The sequence below is a fragment of the Apiospora kogelbergensis genome (assembly GCF_038363985.1).
Source record: "Apiospora kogelbergensis strain CBS 113332 chromosome Unknown utg000005l_segment0_segment0, whole genome shotgun sequence".
Taxonomy (NCBI): domain Eukaryota; kingdom Fungi; phylum Ascomycota; class Sordariomycetes; order Amphisphaeriales; family Apiosporaceae; genus Apiospora; species Apiospora kogelbergensis.
Genome location: NW_027117422.1, coordinates 2,589,632 through 2,606,498, shown reverse-complemented (window position 1 = coordinate 2,606,498; position 16,867 = coordinate 2,589,632). Strand labels below are relative to the sequence as shown.

The window sequence follows — 16,867 nt, the reverse complement described above, 5'->3', positions numbered from 1 at the left end:
AACTGCTCCCAAGTCCTGAGCATGACACAGAAACTGCGATATCCTGGACATGCATGATAGCGAAAACTGTCCCATCCTGGGAGTGATGTAAACTGCTCACCCCGTCCCGGAACGACGTTAAACTTGCGCTTGGGCGGTGGGGGGTCTTCCCTTGTCGTTGCGGGCGGAACTGTTCAGCTCTGGCTGTCTCGGACCAGGCCACCTGCACTCGGGCTGTGGGGGTTTCCCTTGCAGCTCTGGTGTGCAACCGGTCCTGGTCGCAGGGATGGCTGGGGTTGAGGGCTTCCAGGTGAGTCTGGTATTACACTGCCTCCAGACTTGCCGCCCTCCTTCTTTCATCACGTACTTGGGTTCGTCCTGGGTTGTGAAGAAGAGATTTCGGCACCTTCTGCTACTTGTATCTGTCACCCTTCAAGATGTACCTGCTGTCACGTATCTTCACAGCTACGCAGCTGAAGCACTGGCAGACTGAGCCGGGTGGCGATGGACTTTTGTTGTTTGGATTTCTCATTGCAACTTGCAACGAAGGAATAATCCTCGGCCGCACAAATAGTATTATACTCCTCCCCCTATTTCCCACGCTCCAAGTCAGTCACTATACAACATCAACTAGAAAAAAAGGCCGGTTGCTGTCATGAAAGAAACTGCATCAGAGTCAACTTCCCACCCACCCCGATCTATTCTATCAATAATAGCAACCAGAAAGTGGTATTCTTGAACGCGGTAGTTCATAAGTGGAATGTGATGCTTTCTCCCGCATTCGCTCTACCCAAACCGCTATCACACCCTCTGGAGCTCTCTACTATCACTTCGAAGACTTTGAACGATACATAATGCATGCTGCCAAAATGTTCCGTATGCGATGGCCAATTTGAGGGCCGGATGCTACAACGGTAAAGGGTGATATTCTTCTCTTCTTTTCGGTTCAATGTGAAGGCGTCAACGGAAAGGGTGATATATTGTGGCCGGTGAACATCCTAGCTGGTTAGGTGGTTGGGCCAAGAATTAAGTCGAAGACAAAGTGAACTCACCGACTAACATGTGTCTGATGAATTGCAACCCTAGTAAAGGAGTGGAAGCTATTATGCAATGTATTCAGTTGATACTCAGCGCTACGGCATATGCAGCTTAGGTGGCGGCCATGTTCCAAACATCGAGCGGGACGTGACGCGATTGTTTCGTACTCTCAGCCAGATCTAATGTACTGTACATGGGCGAGGAGGCCTGTGTGGCGCATTCGTCTTGGCGTTCGTATCACGTACGCCAAGAGTCTGGGAGACTTTTCGTTGTAGCCAGCACGACAAGCGGGCAGGCATACAAAAGGCCAAACGACAAGCAGGCCTGTCATCCATAAGAGCACAGTGTTTTGGACGGACAAACAGCGTCATCTATTCATCGCGTAGTCATGTAAGCTACTATCTTATCTCCGTAAGAGACGAATGACTCTGTTATAGTGTCAATGGTGAGAGCAAGACCGTAACTGATGTGACTCGATTCAAATGCTCCATGGCTTATACAGAGGGAGCTTCGAGGGCTGCAGACCAAATCTGCCATGCATTTCCTCCCCGGGACGTAGTCAAATGGGGATGTCCTATACCACCGAGCTACTCCCCGCCATCATACGCGTAAATCAAGTAGTTCATCTCTCTTTGCTCCATCCGTCCATGCATGAAATGAATATAACCGGAACGCCGGGAGCTGCCATAGATCGAGAGAACCGCCTTCTCAACCGTGCCCCATATGCCCAAACCCGTGACAGGTAAAGAAACGAAAAAGAAAAAACTCCAAGGAGTTGAAATATGTATGATGCTGCGCCTCGGACCAAGAGGGCTTTCCACGTTGCGCCGTGGAATTTTCCCGGCGTATACTCCAAAAAGAGAAAACGCATGTGATATGTGTCGAGGTAACAAAAGAGAAAATAGGTATAGGTTGAGGGTGGGTAGGTCGGGAGGTCGATGCGATAAGAATACAATTGCGACAGTGCGCAGTTAAAAAGGCGGGTGAAAGTATGTGTAAGAATGGTCAGTGGGCTTAACACTAGGAAGAATTTTTAAAAAAAGCCGTCGAGGTATTGTGATCAGAGATGCAATATTCATTAATAGTCTCTCTGAGGATTCCTAGGATCGTCGAATTGCGGATTCCGTCTCCCATTTTCGCCCCGGGCTGCGACCCATTCGGCATTGCCGCTGTGTCGACCTGGTTGCTCTGCGGGCAGCTTCTGGTCTTCGTTGGAGGCGGCCGAGGGGCTTCGACCCGCTGGTGGCGGCGGCGCGGCCGACTGGGGGGAGTTGGGGACCATGTTGGTAACTGCCTGGGCGATAGAAGTAATGACATAGCCGCGGAGTTCACGGTCCTCCCTGGAGTCCTCTTTCTCGAGCTGGAATCGCTGGTCCTTGTTCATGTTGGCCCGTCGAATGTTTTTGATCTCCTGCATGATGTAAAGCATGACCTCTTCGGGGCACCGATTACGAGGCGCGGCATGTTCGCTCTTGCGCACATATCGCCGGGTTACATCGGTAGCTCCGTCGATGCTGAATGCAACGCAGTACGACATTTGCTTCCCCCATCCGTCGGTGTATAATCGTGGGTTGTCCCAGGCCTCCTCGCAGGCGTCGACGTGAATCCATCGCTGCTTATGCTCGGAGTAGACCTCAGTCCAGATATGATCCTCGGCATTCCATACCCAACGCACACGGCCACCCACGGCGCGGCACAGCATGCTGAAGCAATTAGCCCACTCGCCACATCGACCGCGGCGCGTCTGTAGTAACCGCCACACGTCGCTGTACCGAGGAAACCGCTCAAAGGCTCTGCAAGGTCCATTGGAGCACTCGTATAATTCGACGCGCGTAGCACCGTAGGCACTCTCGTCGGGCGTCGGCTGCGTCATACCACGAGCGATTGTCGGCGACATGCAGACGGGGCACGCCGGGTTGTTGACCCACGTGAAGAAAGACCGCTTGAACCATCTGAGCAACGCCCGGATAACGCAGTCCTGGTAGCCCCATTCTGCCTTGCGCCCGTCGCCCATGCTTTCGGCTTGAGCTTGGAATACCTGGCACTCTTCTTCGGCCTCGCCATAGATTCTATCTAAAGGAATCGTTTGCAAGGCCTCGTCCAACAGCCCAGGGTTCTCGTACTTGGTCGGTGTCGCCGATAAAGAAATCATCAAGTTACGAAGCTTTTGAGACCTCCGATCATGTGGCGAGGGCGCTGTCGGGACCTTGGGAAGGTTTCGCAGCGACGAATAAGAGGGCGGAGTTCCAGGGGTTTGAGCATGGCTGTGGGATGTTGAAGGCCGCCCGTGGTGCTCGTTGGGGTCATAGGGCGATCTTAAATGGGAAGACGAGGCACTTTCCCGCAGATTTTGGGGTTCTGCTTCTGGGTGTAACCGGTCCAGTCGTGTCTGTTCGATGTCGTTGACTCGCCTCGTCCGCATGAGCTGCTCGAATTGAGCCGTAAGGCCTCGGGCCCATTCGTCGCCATAGTTGTCCCGACCGTTGCCGGGGTATTACTTCGGTCCTCCATGTTAAATAGTGTGGATATCGATACAAAGCGGTATCGATGTGTGATGGGTTGTTCACTGGCTCGACACTTCTTTAAAACGTCGAGGTTGAAATTCGTGTCGCCGTCGGAATATATTCAATAAAAATGTTGGTGTTGTAACCCGGAGGGAGACTTGTCGATCGATTTGTATTAAACAGGTTGAGGGTTGATCGTCACAGGCCCGATTGCCACCAAGCAGTTCCGCAACAATTACTGGAGCCAGTTGAACCAAGCGGGCAAGGAGACAGACGACCCAAAATCGATACAGAGCCTGCATACACCAAATACGGGATGACAGCGGAGGTGTCAATTAACCCAGTAGATTTGGATGGCGGCTACAAGCAAAGCAAAATCGACTCTGCAGGCTATAGTGGCCTGGCCCGTCGTTCGTTGTCGGGTTATCGTCGCATTCGTCCTGTTGTTTCAAGCCGTGATCAATCTAGTTGTTGTATCGGTGATTGACGAGTGTGGAAGATCCGCGGAGAGTACCCGTCAATTGCCAAATCGAATCGCGATTGATTACTCTGTTCATAGACGGGTTAATGGGAGGTATTGGGCGCGTTGCGGTTGATGGCTGCGGTGGTGATGTAGTAAAAGAGGAAGAAGGGGAAGAAGTGTGTGAGTGTGTGCGTGTGTCGGCCACCCGACGACAACAAGACAGGGTCCCGATGGATGTATGGGATGGGGATTGGGAAGAAGAGGGTGTGTGGTGTTGAAAACGGGGGTATGGCCTGGTTTCAGGGAGCCGATAGTAGTAGTATGAACAAAAAGGGCCCAAGGCAGAGAGAGAGGGTGGGATGGATGGGGTGGGTCCCGGGCAATCTTCAATTCAACAGTGCTGGAGTCCAGTGGACAGTGGGCAGTGGGCAGTGGGCAGTGGGCAGTGGAGGGAAGTAAGGCGTACCTACAAACGGAAGGGCTTCATATGCAGTTGTATGTATGTATGTATGTATTGATGGAGGGGGTGATAATGGATCAATAGGTCAGAGAACCAGACACGACACGACACCCGACACACACGCACCAGCTCGCAGAGGCAAGAAGAGCGACGGACTGGGTGGAAGGTGGTGACTGAACCGACCGAGTAACTGAGGAGAGAGAGAGGAGAGGGCGTCCAAATGGCGAGGTTACGTACACCACCGCCTCGCAAGCCTTTGTACCTTAGCTAGTCGATTCCAGGCCTGGTGCGGGATTGGCTCTTCAGGCTCTGTGTGCAAGCAGTCGCAACTGGATTACGTGCGAAGAAAAAATAGGAGCAGAGGCCTAGAGAGACAACCCCGTTTTGGTGACGCGCGTCTTGCTCATCTCTCTCGTCCGCTGCAGCCAATCACATTACATGCTGACTCTCCTCGATGCCTCAGGCAGCGACACCCGACGTATTCCCATCTGGCGGCTTTGGCATTCCGCCCATCCATCCCGTCTTTGGCCCTGTCTGCCTGTGTCCTCCGCATCCAGCTCACTGCGGTTTGCGCAATCTCACGCACCATCTGGTCCGGATAGAAGATCTTGCCATTTTGGCTAGGGGAAGTGCATATCACTTCTTGGACTGGCGGTGGCCATGAATGCGTGCGGGCGATTGTCCGACGAAACCCCTCCAAAGCCAAGTGACCCAACCAACTCATCACGATTGATGATGGTGCCTTTTACACGTACGCACACATCACGAAAGTATCCAGTCATCCTCATCACGGTGCTGCGTGCTGCGTATTCCATCTCCAAACAAACTCAAGTGAAAATTGGACGGGCCCATAGTAAGGCAACCGCACGACCTGCCGAAGATTCACCAAGGTTACCAGAGGGTTCGAGCCTGCCACCTACGTGCGTGCATGTACTTGTAGGCCGCCGACGCTCCGCCGCGTGGCTGTAAACGAGGCAGAGCCAAGTGAGCCAAGTGGAAATAGGGATGGTGGCTGTGCCCTGCCTACGGAGTGCTTGTTTTAGTATGGCTGTCGAGGGGGCCGAGAAGGCTTCAATGCCAGGATTCCTGCGACTACAAAGCTTCTGACTCCCTCGCACTTGATCTGACGAGTATCGCGTAGCTGTTTGGGTGCTTGTGCAACTGCTTGTGCAATTGCTTGCGACGTCCACTTGGCGCTTGCAATCCTCCTCTGTTTGCACTCGGTGCCGCAACGTGTGTGCGTGTCTCGGCTGTCTGCTTGCTCCATACTTTCTCCTCAAGTAGACACGCACCACGCTCCTCTTCACTTACGAATCCTCGGCCGCGACGGCCAGTGTCGACACGTCCTATCTATCGCCTCCGGCGTTTCTCTGCTTACAGTGGGAAGGGTGCGAGCGACTCGCAGCCAGAACCACACACGGTACCGAGCATCTGTTGACGACGATGTCCTATTGAGCATATCCACAAATTTCCCGAAATGAAAACAAGTGCACACGAGAAGAGGAGGATGAAAAAGAAGCAGCAATGTCCCGTCCCGCCGTGATAATTGCGGACCCCAGCCGGCACCCGTCCCGGTTGAAACCTCAGTGCACCCAGAGCCTCACAGACAGATAAGCTTAATTTCTCAAGGGGGAATCGGCATCGTGAGGCGAAGGTCGGCCCCCGCGTGGCTTGTCATCAATTCGCAGCTGTAATGCGACATTCCATCCGCGAGTCCGGCTCTACATGTATGCATGTATGTGAATATAAGCCAGGTAAGCCGTGTCTTCCATGCACGTATCTCAGCTGCCACTGCTCTATGCAGGGGTTGGTCCTTCATCTTGACAGTCCTCCCTGGTCGCCGCATCTCGCCGTTAGCATCTGGGCCCCAACTATGGAGTATCAATCTCTCTCTACATACACGTACACGAGGCTAGCGGTCCGATGACTAAGGCACGCACGCACGCACGCACGCACGCCCATTAGCCATTCGGGGGATTTTACTTGATTTGCCGAGGTGCGCTTTCGCCCATGAGCTTTCTTGCAACGAGCATTTATTATCAGAAGAACAGGTTCCCCAATCCGAGAGACAGCATGGCTTGCCTGGTGCATGCAACCATCTAGCACTGATCTCGGTGCTAGGCCATATCGTAGATGATCTTCATCTTGGCCGTTTAGCATCTGTCACTTCCAGGCGTCATGAATTGCGAATCATGTTGCTGACCCCAGACAACAGGCTTCCCTGGCTCGCTGGGTCGGGGCCGGGGGCGTGCCTCTAATAATGGGTTCGATGCAAATGTCCCAGGCAGCTTGCGTGGCCTTCTCTCGCATTTACGAAAAGGCTTGCGTGTTTTCAGCCAATTATCATCCGCTTCCCCCAACAATCCAACGACTCAGATTGGCCCTTCTGCTTAGACCCTTGCCTATTCTGTAATGCCCCGTAGGGTCTAGATCGTCATAGCCTAAGACCCATTGCACCCGCGCAAGTCGCGCGAATAGCTTCTTCAATACATACATTTTATTGAGGCATCTTGGCAGTAATCGTTTTCTCGAGTCAAGCGTTTTCTCGAGTCAAGCGGTGTATGCATAGCGCTTGACTGGCGCATACACCGCTAGCAAGAGGCTGTATAGTTAATCAATATACGAAATGCACCTTTGGATACTGAGTGCTCCGCAGCATCGCTACCGATAGGCCTCGATGCGGACCGGCCGCCATAAGGCCCAATGCAGATTCAATATCATACGGGTGCCGCCGAAGAAGTCTGGTCACGATACACATCTAGCCACAAACCGCGGCCAGGCTCTCTATCTCTTCCACTACAGCCTCTTGTCAGTGCGTAGTCTCGAGGATGACCTTAATGAACTACCTAACGTGAATGCCTGCATAATTCACCGCCATCTTTTGATCTGGGGGGTTTTTTTCTTTTTTTCTTGGAGACGCGTGTGATGTGACAGCGCTTATTATCAAACTTTCGGGACGCGCGTCTCTTTCTTTCTGGAATCTGGTGGGATTGGACAGAGTGGCTGCCAGGCTGTCGGATCGGCTAGAGGGGTTCTTGCCGATCAACTTGCGAGGACCCGAACACAAGGAACAAACAATTTTCATCGGCTCTTGACCTAGATTGGGCAGATATTGTGATGAACAGTTGGGTGAGCCGTTCTCTGCTTCATAGTACGTGGTACATGAGGACTCTGCTGACGTTAATGTCGGCAGGGCAAGGTGGTAGGATGCAAGCATGCATCGATCAATGCTCCTAGATGCCCTTCAAACTTTGACGGCCCACGCCACGACATCCTGACCAAGTTAGTCAGCGTTGTCGCCGTGACTGGCCATGTTCGAGACCGCCAGCCACACCACCACCACCAGTGCGGCAGAAACCGCAGTGCATCGTCCACCATCCACCATCCACCCTGGCCGCTAATATTATCCGGGGTGTATACAAACCGCCTCAATAGGTGATAGGTATGTACTGGTAGTAGTGGATATGTAATAGGGAACCAGACCAGGCCGAAAGCACTTCGGCAGGCGCCGTCTGGGGATGGCTAGCCCATATCTTGTCCGGGTATCGTCGCTTGGGCCTTTCGTTGGGCACGTGTACCTTGGTCACTCTGCCACTTGCCAGCCTGCCAGCCCATGGGTTTCAACATCAAGGAGTCCTAAAGACGACCCTCACCTTTGGCGTCCAGGAAGCCAAAGACTGCCATAGCAGCTCCCAAACCGACTCGCTCGCAACAATAAAACGAAAAACACAATCTAGCAATCGATTTATGAGACGAGTCATGTAAATCTACTTGGAATGCACTTCCTAATTAGAAATACGCAGGGTACGTCATCAAGGTGGCATGACGAACGGGGGTGCCCCTAGTCAAAGATTGCTCAGTCAGCATCAGCGGAGACGTTTCCCTGCGAGCGTCGACGACAAGCGCCGATTGATCAACGATCACGTTCTTGTATTGGTCCAGCTGAGATACAGAAAGGATACAGCAGGTTCCCCACGATATCCAATATCTCGCGATGGCTCGGCCAAACCAGAGCGAATGCTTCCTGGGCGGGAGTTTACTGGGAAGTCGGACTACTTCAGTTCTCCTGTCCCTTCAGTGTCCACTCCAGCCAATACTGGGAGTTGGCCGCGCGTCATAGATGTCATGCTCACCCGACTGTTGCCTCTATCTATTGTTGCTTTTTTGACGTGACCAGTGGTTCATCCTGGGTGTATATTGTCCGTCACCTGGCTCATATCTTCTATGTATGCTGTTGTTTGCTGTGACACGCTCAAATATTATGGCAAACAAAACTCATTGATGCCGACTGGACAGCAAACGATGATGTGATACGATGACGAATAGCGAGTTGTAATGACGACGTTATTCTTCTATCTGTGAGTGAGTAGACGCGTAATCATTTCTCTTCTTGGCCAACCTTTGATAGTGCCATTCATGTGCATGAGACGGTCTCGGTCGCGTTCGCCGAGCGGGAATTTCATACGATGGCATGCTATTTCAAATATCGATTCGACGTAGTCCGCATCACGTAGTGACCAGGATCGACCTCCTGAATACGTAAGTTTGTTCTTCAGGGAAAAACACTCTGTATTGGAAGTGGTTGCGTTTTCGTATGGACAGCGAGAGATCTAGACTGCTCTAACATCAGCGCCGCATATTGATTGTATATCTCCTTTGCCGCTGACGCGAACTCATATAGATTTTCTCTGGTTTCTCTTCCAGCTTGCGTGGAACAGTCGTAAGCTGTTTTCATTCTAATGAATAAGGGTGTCTTTCCAGGATTCAAGAGCGCAACAACAGCAACACCCGTAATCCCTCAAGGGGGAAATCCACTCAAATAACAAGAATACTCACGACTTGAAGCCGGCCTTATGGTCCATCTTCTGAGGCTGTTTAACATCAGACAACGAAACGTCGCAAGAGGAAACAGCTGTCGCCTCGCGAATTCAATCCTAGCCTCTCTTCGTGGAAACGGGTATTTTGTGAGGGTTTACCTATTCTCACCATTGCATTTAAGGAATAATCTTATTATAGAAAGGTTAAGAATACAAGTACACAATTTGCAAAAGAACCAATAGACAACCGGAAATATAGAACTATCAAAAATTTTCACAGGGCTAATATAGCTGGCTGAGTCTTGCACCTAAGTCGTTTGAAAAGGGGATATGAGTGTGTAAATTGTGGCATGTTCCGGGTGCTCAACCGGCTTGCTAGTATTTTCTGAGTATTATACCTTGGTGAATGTATTTATATTCTGTTGTGTAATACTTTTCAATGGTACTAATGTTCTACAACACATAGAAGCAAGTATGTGCTTCATTATCCATAAAAGGGGCCAGTCCTTGCAGTGTTGTAATGAGCTTATACAAACTAGCAGCTTCGAGCCGAATAGTCGCAATGAGGTTGTTATAAAATTTGGTGTATCAATAATTAAGCTCTGAGAGACCGATTTGCTCTGTGGAAAGTCTTCCGGAGTTTCATCCTGAGATTGTATGGGTGGCCCGGATGCGATGGACGTAGAGGGCAGCCATATTACAAGCAACTGTTTCCTACCAGCCTGGAAACCCTGTTTCACGGCGGACTTCCTACCATGGCACAGTCTCGTAGTCGGCCTCGTCCTTTAACCGAGTATGTGTACCACTCTCGCCATCCTTTCCAAGAAGCATCAACCTCACCGCATTCACTGCTCCCTCTTCTAGAGGCCCAGGTGCCCTACCAGATGGATTGGCTCCGAATTGATTCAGTCTCGTCGCCTGTATATAAGTCAACACCCCGCGATCACGTCTGGCCTGCTGGAAGGGGGACTGGGTGACAAAACATCGAAGGGTGAACACTGACTCGAAACCTAGGGCTGCAAGCATTGATCTTCCACTACGGATAGCGATGGTAGTAGCATAGCATTAGCGTGTTCAGCCCGGCCTTACTGACACTGTACGCGGGAAAATCCTGCATCAGCCCAACACGGTCGTGGGCGACGAGCAAGCTGGAAGCGCCGGTGCTCATGACGACAATGCGAGGGTTGTCTGCCTTGATGAGAAGCGATACAAAGTGCTCGACGGTCGTCGCCATCATGATGAGGTCGCTCAAGGGCATGACGCTGCGGTCCGTAAAGTCAATGTCGGGCGCAATACCGGCCCTAACGCCCTTGTGTATGAGCATAACGGAGTGCTGCGATATAAATATGCTGATGCGAGCCCAGATTTACAAGAAGCACATCAAGCTTCCCGTGTTTTTCAGCGATAGACCCGGCGGCCTGGGCCACTGAGTCCTCGCTTTTGACGTTCAGCTGGACGCACTCAACATCTTGCCGATCGTCCGCTTTCAAGGCCACGACGGCATCTTCTCCTTTGGGGAGAGTGCGACATCCAATCACGACATAAAGTCGGTCGCTATTCTCTCGTAAGAGCTTCCAGGCGCATTCGAGACCGAGACCCGATTTTCCGCCTGTAATAAGTGCAACTTCCTTGGTTGTTGCTGCCATGTTCAATTCTCAGGACGGGGGATGGGTGCTTGACCGCAGAGTTGTAGCATCCTCTTGCGAAATAAGCTCATTTTATACTGTTGATATGCTTATAAGTACTGGTGGCGAGACCTGGCACGGCACCGCATGTCCTCTCTCTCCTCAAGTAGGTTCATGGGGATGATGGCCTTAAGCTATCGGGTTTGACGACGGAGTGAAGGCTACTTCGACGATAGTCGCGATATTACCACGACCGATGTCAGCTCTTGTATTTATGACTGAAAGCTCACATAGGTCAGACTGATTGCAACTGAATTCAAATCCTGCTCTAAGTGCATGTTATGCCAGTTTTCCTCCCAAAATCGATCAACGGCATGCCCAGAGCCAGAGGGATACAGTGTTGTCGGCCACCATGTCTCGTTGAGATGTCTCCTGGCCACGCAGTTCGAAGAACTGACTCGATATTATTGCAGGATCATCAGGGAAAAGGAACCGAAGTATGAACAGAGCCTCTGAAGCGATTTAGAGACGGAGACTGGGGAATTGGTACTATGGTGACAGGCGACTGCAATAGGTATTGGAAACGAACAGCCGCATGAGGTGTGTAGCCAATTATTGTCAATACTCCAAATCCAGTTCACACTACACGAATTAGCGTTGGGAATATCGATTCGACTGATTTATTGCAGCATATATTGCGGGCTGCTTGCCTGAGCTAGATTTCCAGTTTCTGCACCTAAGGAGGTTAGAAGCGTCGGGATCAAGGTGTACCCAACCTATCAAATGTCTATCTACACTATGCCCCTTTTTAGCAGGTTATATGATCGTCGCCATGGGCCGTGTGTACCGTGTCACAAACGAATATGCGCGGTGCTCTAGTGGCATACGAGTTTTCGCCAAGCAGCGATTGGCTGCGGCAGTGAGACAAAAAGCAATCCGCAAGCATATTGTGACGTACATGGCGCCATACCGATAGGTAGAGGGCGAAAGCATGGTGTCCAACTTAAAGGAAGCGACCCTGCCGGTGCTGGGTCAGGAAACAGCAGGTTTGACCTCCCACGTCGTTACTAGACTCTGATCTGTTTAGAAACGTGTCACTATATCAACGAAACCCTCAAGATATTCGATATTTACTCTTGCAATTACCACACTGGGCGCCAAGTATGTCTCTTCCAATACCTCAACCTCGAGGGATCCCGATCTTGGGAAACGTATTCGATATTGACTCCAACAATACCTGGGCGTCGCTCAAGAAGCTGTCTGAAACGTACGGAGAGATCTTTCAGATCAAAGTCCTCGGCCACTCCATTGTCTTCGTTGCCGGCGCCGCGCTGGCTGAAGAGCTGTGCGACGAGAAGCGGTTTCGCAAGTATGTCGGGGGGCCTATTGTAGAAATCCGCCAAGCCGTTCATGATGCCTTGTTCACAGCTTTCGACCATGAGGAGAGCTGGGGCATCGCACATCGCATCATCGCGCCCAAACTGTCGCCCAGCTCCATCGCCGAGAGGTTCCCCGATATGAGCGAGACGACGGACGAGTTGATTGCTAAGTGGCACAGTCTAGACGCCAACAGCAAGGTAGTCTCAGTGCTCTCGGAGCTGAACAGGCTCAACCTAGAAGCCACGACGCTAGCCCTGTTCGGCAAGAAATTGAATTGTTTGACCGGCAAGGAACATCCCATGATCCAGGCGATGGATATCTCGACAGGAGAGGCGATGAAGCGTCCCACCAGGCCTTGGTTGCTCAATTGGCTCATCCACGGGCGGGCCTTCCAGCGGGGCATTGACGCGATGCGTGCATATGGCGATGACGTGGTACGAAATCGCAGGATGAACCCCACGGACAGACAAGACCTGCTCGCAGCCATGATGACCGCGAAGGATCCCCAGACGGGGAAACAACTCACAAGCTCCCAAGTGGTCGACGAGATAGTGTCAATGCCCATAGGCAGTAGCACCGCGCCGGCGTTGCTAAGCACGGCGATCTACTTCCTGCTCAAGAACCCCGAGGTGGTCGCGACCGCCCGCCGAGAGATCGACGAGGTTGTGGGAACGGGCCGGGCGCTGAAGTATACACATCTCGCCGACCTGAAGTACATGGAGGGCATTGTCCGGGAATCGCTGCGCCTCTCATTCGCAGCGCCCGGCTTCAACATCGAACCGCTGCCCCGCAGCAACGGTGACGACAAGAGCCCGGTGCTGCTAGCCGGCGGGAAATACGCCATCGCCTCCTCGCAGCCCATCATCATCGTGCTGGCGGGTGTAAACCGCGATCCCACCGTCTTCGCGGACCCGCTGGAGTTCAAACCCGAGCGCATGACGGGCCAGTCTTACGCGCAGTTGCCGGCTGGGGTGAAGAAGTGGTACGGGAATGGGAAGCGGGAGTGCATTGGCAAGCACTACGCGTGGCTGTGGAATATGGTGGTCTTAACCAAGTTGATCCGGGAGGTGGACTTTGAGGCCGTCGACCCCGAATACAAGCTGACGCAAGACGGCCATTTCAACCTCAGGCCCGTGGACTTTCAGGTCAAGGTAAAACCAAGGGGTGTATGAACAGGACAGACGCCACCCATGCCCGCGACGGAGGTATCGAGTATGCAGTAGACAGCCCGTATCTAGCGAAAAGACCTCATGTTCGATGTCGAAAGTGCAACACCCGTAGTGCGTAGATGAGGTTGGCGGGCACTGGCGTTTACGTAATAAGCCCCAAGCTGTGTCCAGAGCAGCTGGCCCCACTCTCCACTCCAGGTGTCAGGTCACTGGTCAGGTCACTGCTGCAACTTGTCATCTACTATGTCGGGGAAGGTAGGCTTCAACTGGTAAAGCGTGTGCTGTTCTTCGTCGACCTTAATCGAGAACGTCGCTCGCTCTCACCCTATTATTCACATCGCCGTACCTGTTCATCCACCACCGACTTGCGGCCCATCTAACCGTCTCGAGATACAATCAACCACGCCCCCGACGCCCGCCAGCAGACACACCACCAATCTGGTTCAACCCCCAGCTTCTGGTCGCCAATAGCCCGTAGACCGCCTACGATGGACTACGAGGCTCTGAAGGAGCAGTGGAGCGAGGTCGAGGACCGCGATGGTGTCCGCCTGAGCTGGAATGTCTTCCCCAGCTCTCGCATGGAAGCCTCGCGACTGGTTGTCCCCATCGGTGCTCTCTATACCCCGCTCAAAGAGAAGCCCGAGACACCGCTTCTGCAATTCGAGCCCGTCACTTGCAAGCAGCCATGCCGCGCTGTTCTGAACCCTTTCTGGTACGTCTTTTCGTCGCCGCCGCCGGTCCTGCAAAAACTAACGAGGAGCTCGCTCCAGCCAAGTAGATGTTCGTGCACGCCTCTGGATATGTCCCTTCTGTCTTTCGAGAAACGCTCTCCCGCCGCATTACAAGGACATTACACAGAATGCGATCCCGCCCGAGCTGCACCCTTCCAACACAACGATCGAGTACCGGCTGTCGCGCCCGGCGCCTAGCCCTCCCATCTTCCTCCTTGTTGTCGACACGTGCCAGGAGGATGACAGCCTTGCCGCGCTCAAGGAGTCATTGATCATGAGTCTGAGCCTGCTGCCCGAGAATGCTCTCGTGGGATTGATCACCTACGGCACTATGGTATGTATCGAGAGTTGCCTAGTTGGAGGATTGTTAGCTCACGAATCTCTTCTCTGCAGGCCCAAGTTCACGAGATCGGCTATACCGAATGCGCCAAGTCTTACGTGTTCCGGGGAAGCAAGGACTATTCTGCGAAGCAAGTCCAGGAAATGCTCGGCCTGATTTCACCAGCTCTGCGCCCCGGCGTGCCTCAGCAGCAACCCGGTCGCCCCCTGATGCCCATGGGCCCGGCTTCTCGATTCCTGCTGCCCGTGCAGCAATGCGAGTTCCAGCTTACCAAAGCTTTGGAGCAACTGCAGAAGGACCCCTGGCCGGTCGCGAGTGATCGCCGCAACCTCCGCTGCTCGGGCGTTGCCCTCAGCGTTGCTGTTGGTCTTTTGGAATCATCCTTCCAGAATGCCGGCGGCCGCATCATGCTGTTCGCTGGTGGTCCGGCGACTGAAGGCCCTGGCATGGTTGTGGGCCCCGAGCTCAGAGAGCCGATTCGCTCCCACCACGATATTGATCGTGACAACATCAAGTACTACAAGAAGGCGCTGAAGTTCTACGACAACCTCGCGAAGAGGACTGCCCATAATGGCCACATTATAGACATATTCGCAGGCTGTCTGGACCAGGTCGGTCTGTTGGAGATGAAGGGTCTCTGCAACTCCACTGGCGGTCACATGATCCTGACAGACAGTTTCACGTCGTCCATGTTCAAGCAATCGTTCATCCGCATTTTCGAGAAGGATGCTAATGGCAACCTCTTGATGGGATTCAATGCTGTCCTCGAGGTCCTGACTACTAAGGAACTGAAGGTCACAGGACTAATTGGACATGCTGTATCCTTGAACAAAAAGTCAACGTCGGTTGGCGAGACGGAGTGTGGTATCGGCAACACGTGTTCCTGGAAGATGTGTGGCATCGACCCAACTGCAAGCTATGGTGTTTACTTCGAGATTGCAAGCCAGGGCGGCCCCACTCAGCACCAGCAGGGTCAGCAAAAGGGGATGATGCAGTTCCTCACATACTACCAACACTCCAGTGGCCAGTTCCATCTGCGCGTAACTACGGTAGCAAGAAACCTGAGTGGCCCTGCCGGTGACCCTGCCATTGCCCAGTCTTTCGATCAAGAAGCGGCCGCTGTGTTGATGTCCCGCATTGCGGTCTTCAAGGCAGAAGTGGACGATGGGCCAGATGTCTTGAGATGGGTGGATCGTATGCTCATCCGGTTGTGCTCGAGGTTCGCCGACTACAGAAAGGATGACCCGTCGTCTTTCAGATTGGAGAAGAATTTTACGTTATACCCGCAGTTCATGTTCCACCTCCGTCGCAGTCAGTTCTTGCAAGTATTCAACAACTCTCCTGACGAGACGGCGTTCTATCGCCATGTTCTGAACCACGAGGATGTCAGCAACTCGCTTGTTATGATCCAGCCAACGCTGGACTCGTACACTTTCGACCAGGATGGTGGCCAGCCTGTCCTTCTGGATTCCACGTCGATCCAGCCCACACACATCCTATTGCTCGACACTTTCTTCCACATCCTCATTTTCCACGGCGAAACTGTGGCCGAGTGGAGGAAGGCTGGTTACCAGGACCAAGAAGGCTATGAGAACTTTGCCGCTCTCCTCGAGCAACCGAAGGAGGACGCCAGAGTAAGACTTACCTTTCCCATTGGGAGCTAAACAGCCCCAAGGCTAACAACGCTATAGGATCTTATCGCCGACAGGTTCCCTCTACCACGCTTCATTGTGTGTGATGCTGGTGGCTCACAGGCGCGTTTCCTCCTGTCTAAGCTGAACCCCTCCACCACACACACTACGGGTGCATACGGTGGTGTTGGCGCTCAGACTGCCCAGACCATCTTCACCGATGATGTTTCTCTGCAGACATTCATGGATCATCTAATGAAGTATGTTTATCCCAAGCTGCTTCCCTATCCCGTCCTTTACTGACATTGATGCAGGCTTGCTGTGAGCGGAACAAACTAATCAACGAAGGTGGGATATGGTGTGGACGACTACAGGCCGTAACTAGATTATACGGTGTATCGTCCCGTACTTAAGCGGCTTTCCTCGTCAAGCTCAGTGGCTTTAGATGACTGATGAATCTAGACCTACGGTTTGCACTGACTTCCTGCAAAAGATGGACGCCCGCATGCTTACCGCTAGTGAAGATAATTGATTAAAAATACATCGGTGTATGCCTACAACGTGTATTATAAGAATGCACCAGAATCCAGTGCCATGCATGTGTCATTTCATACCCAGACCATCACGCTAGAAGTTGGGTAATGGTGTCTTTCCTACGAATATCGTTTTATATGGCCGTGATATTGAGATTGTTTCCGATCCCATTACCTGTTCTAACTCAATTGCACAC

At 52.5% G+C, this 16,867-nt stretch overlaps 4 protein-coding genes across 4 annotated transcripts; 2 read left to right on the top strand and 2 right to left on the bottom strand.

The window, feature by feature from the left end:
* Positions 1-2,095: 2,095 nt before the first annotated feature.
* On the bottom strand, positions 2,096-3,439 carry PG998_007439 (transglutaminase-like superfamily protein; the record flags this gene model as incomplete). The annotated part of the gene is made up of 1 exon (XM_066874255.1): positions 2,096-3,439. The coding sequence occupies one exon, from the start codon at positions 3,437-3,439 to the stop codon at positions 2,096-2,098; it is 1,344 nt and encodes a 447-aa protein (XP_066730200.1).
* Positions 3,440-10,011: 6,572 nt separating this feature from the next.
* On the bottom strand, positions 10,012-10,907 carry PG998_007438 (Salutaridine; the record flags this gene model as incomplete). Its single annotated transcript, XM_066874254.1, has 3 exons — positions 10,012-10,271; positions 10,351-10,570; positions 10,632-10,907. The coding sequence occupies 3 exons, from the start codon at positions 10,905-10,907 to the stop codon at positions 10,012-10,014; spliced, it is 756 nt and encodes a 251-aa protein (XP_066730199.1).
* A 1,142-nt stretch (positions 10,908-12,049) lies between these two features.
* Positions 12,050-13,438, top strand: PG998_007437 (cytochrome P450; the record flags this gene model as incomplete). The annotated part of the gene is made up of 1 exon (XM_066874253.1): positions 12,050-13,438. One exon carries the CDS (start codon positions 12,050-12,052, stop codon positions 13,436-13,438), a length of 1,389 nt encoding a protein of 462 aa, XP_066730198.1.
* Positions 13,439-13,923: 485 nt separating this feature from the next.
* On the top strand, positions 13,924-16,476 carry PG998_007436 (transport protein SEC23; the record flags this gene model as incomplete). Its single annotated transcript, XM_066874252.1, has 5 exons — positions 13,924-14,147; positions 14,206-14,500; positions 14,560-16,140; positions 16,198-16,397; positions 16,452-16,476. The coding sequence occupies 5 exons, from the start codon at positions 13,924-13,926 to the stop codon at positions 16,474-16,476; spliced, it is 2,325 nt and encodes a 774-aa protein (XP_066730197.1).
* Positions 16,477-16,867: the final 391 nt, after the last annotated feature.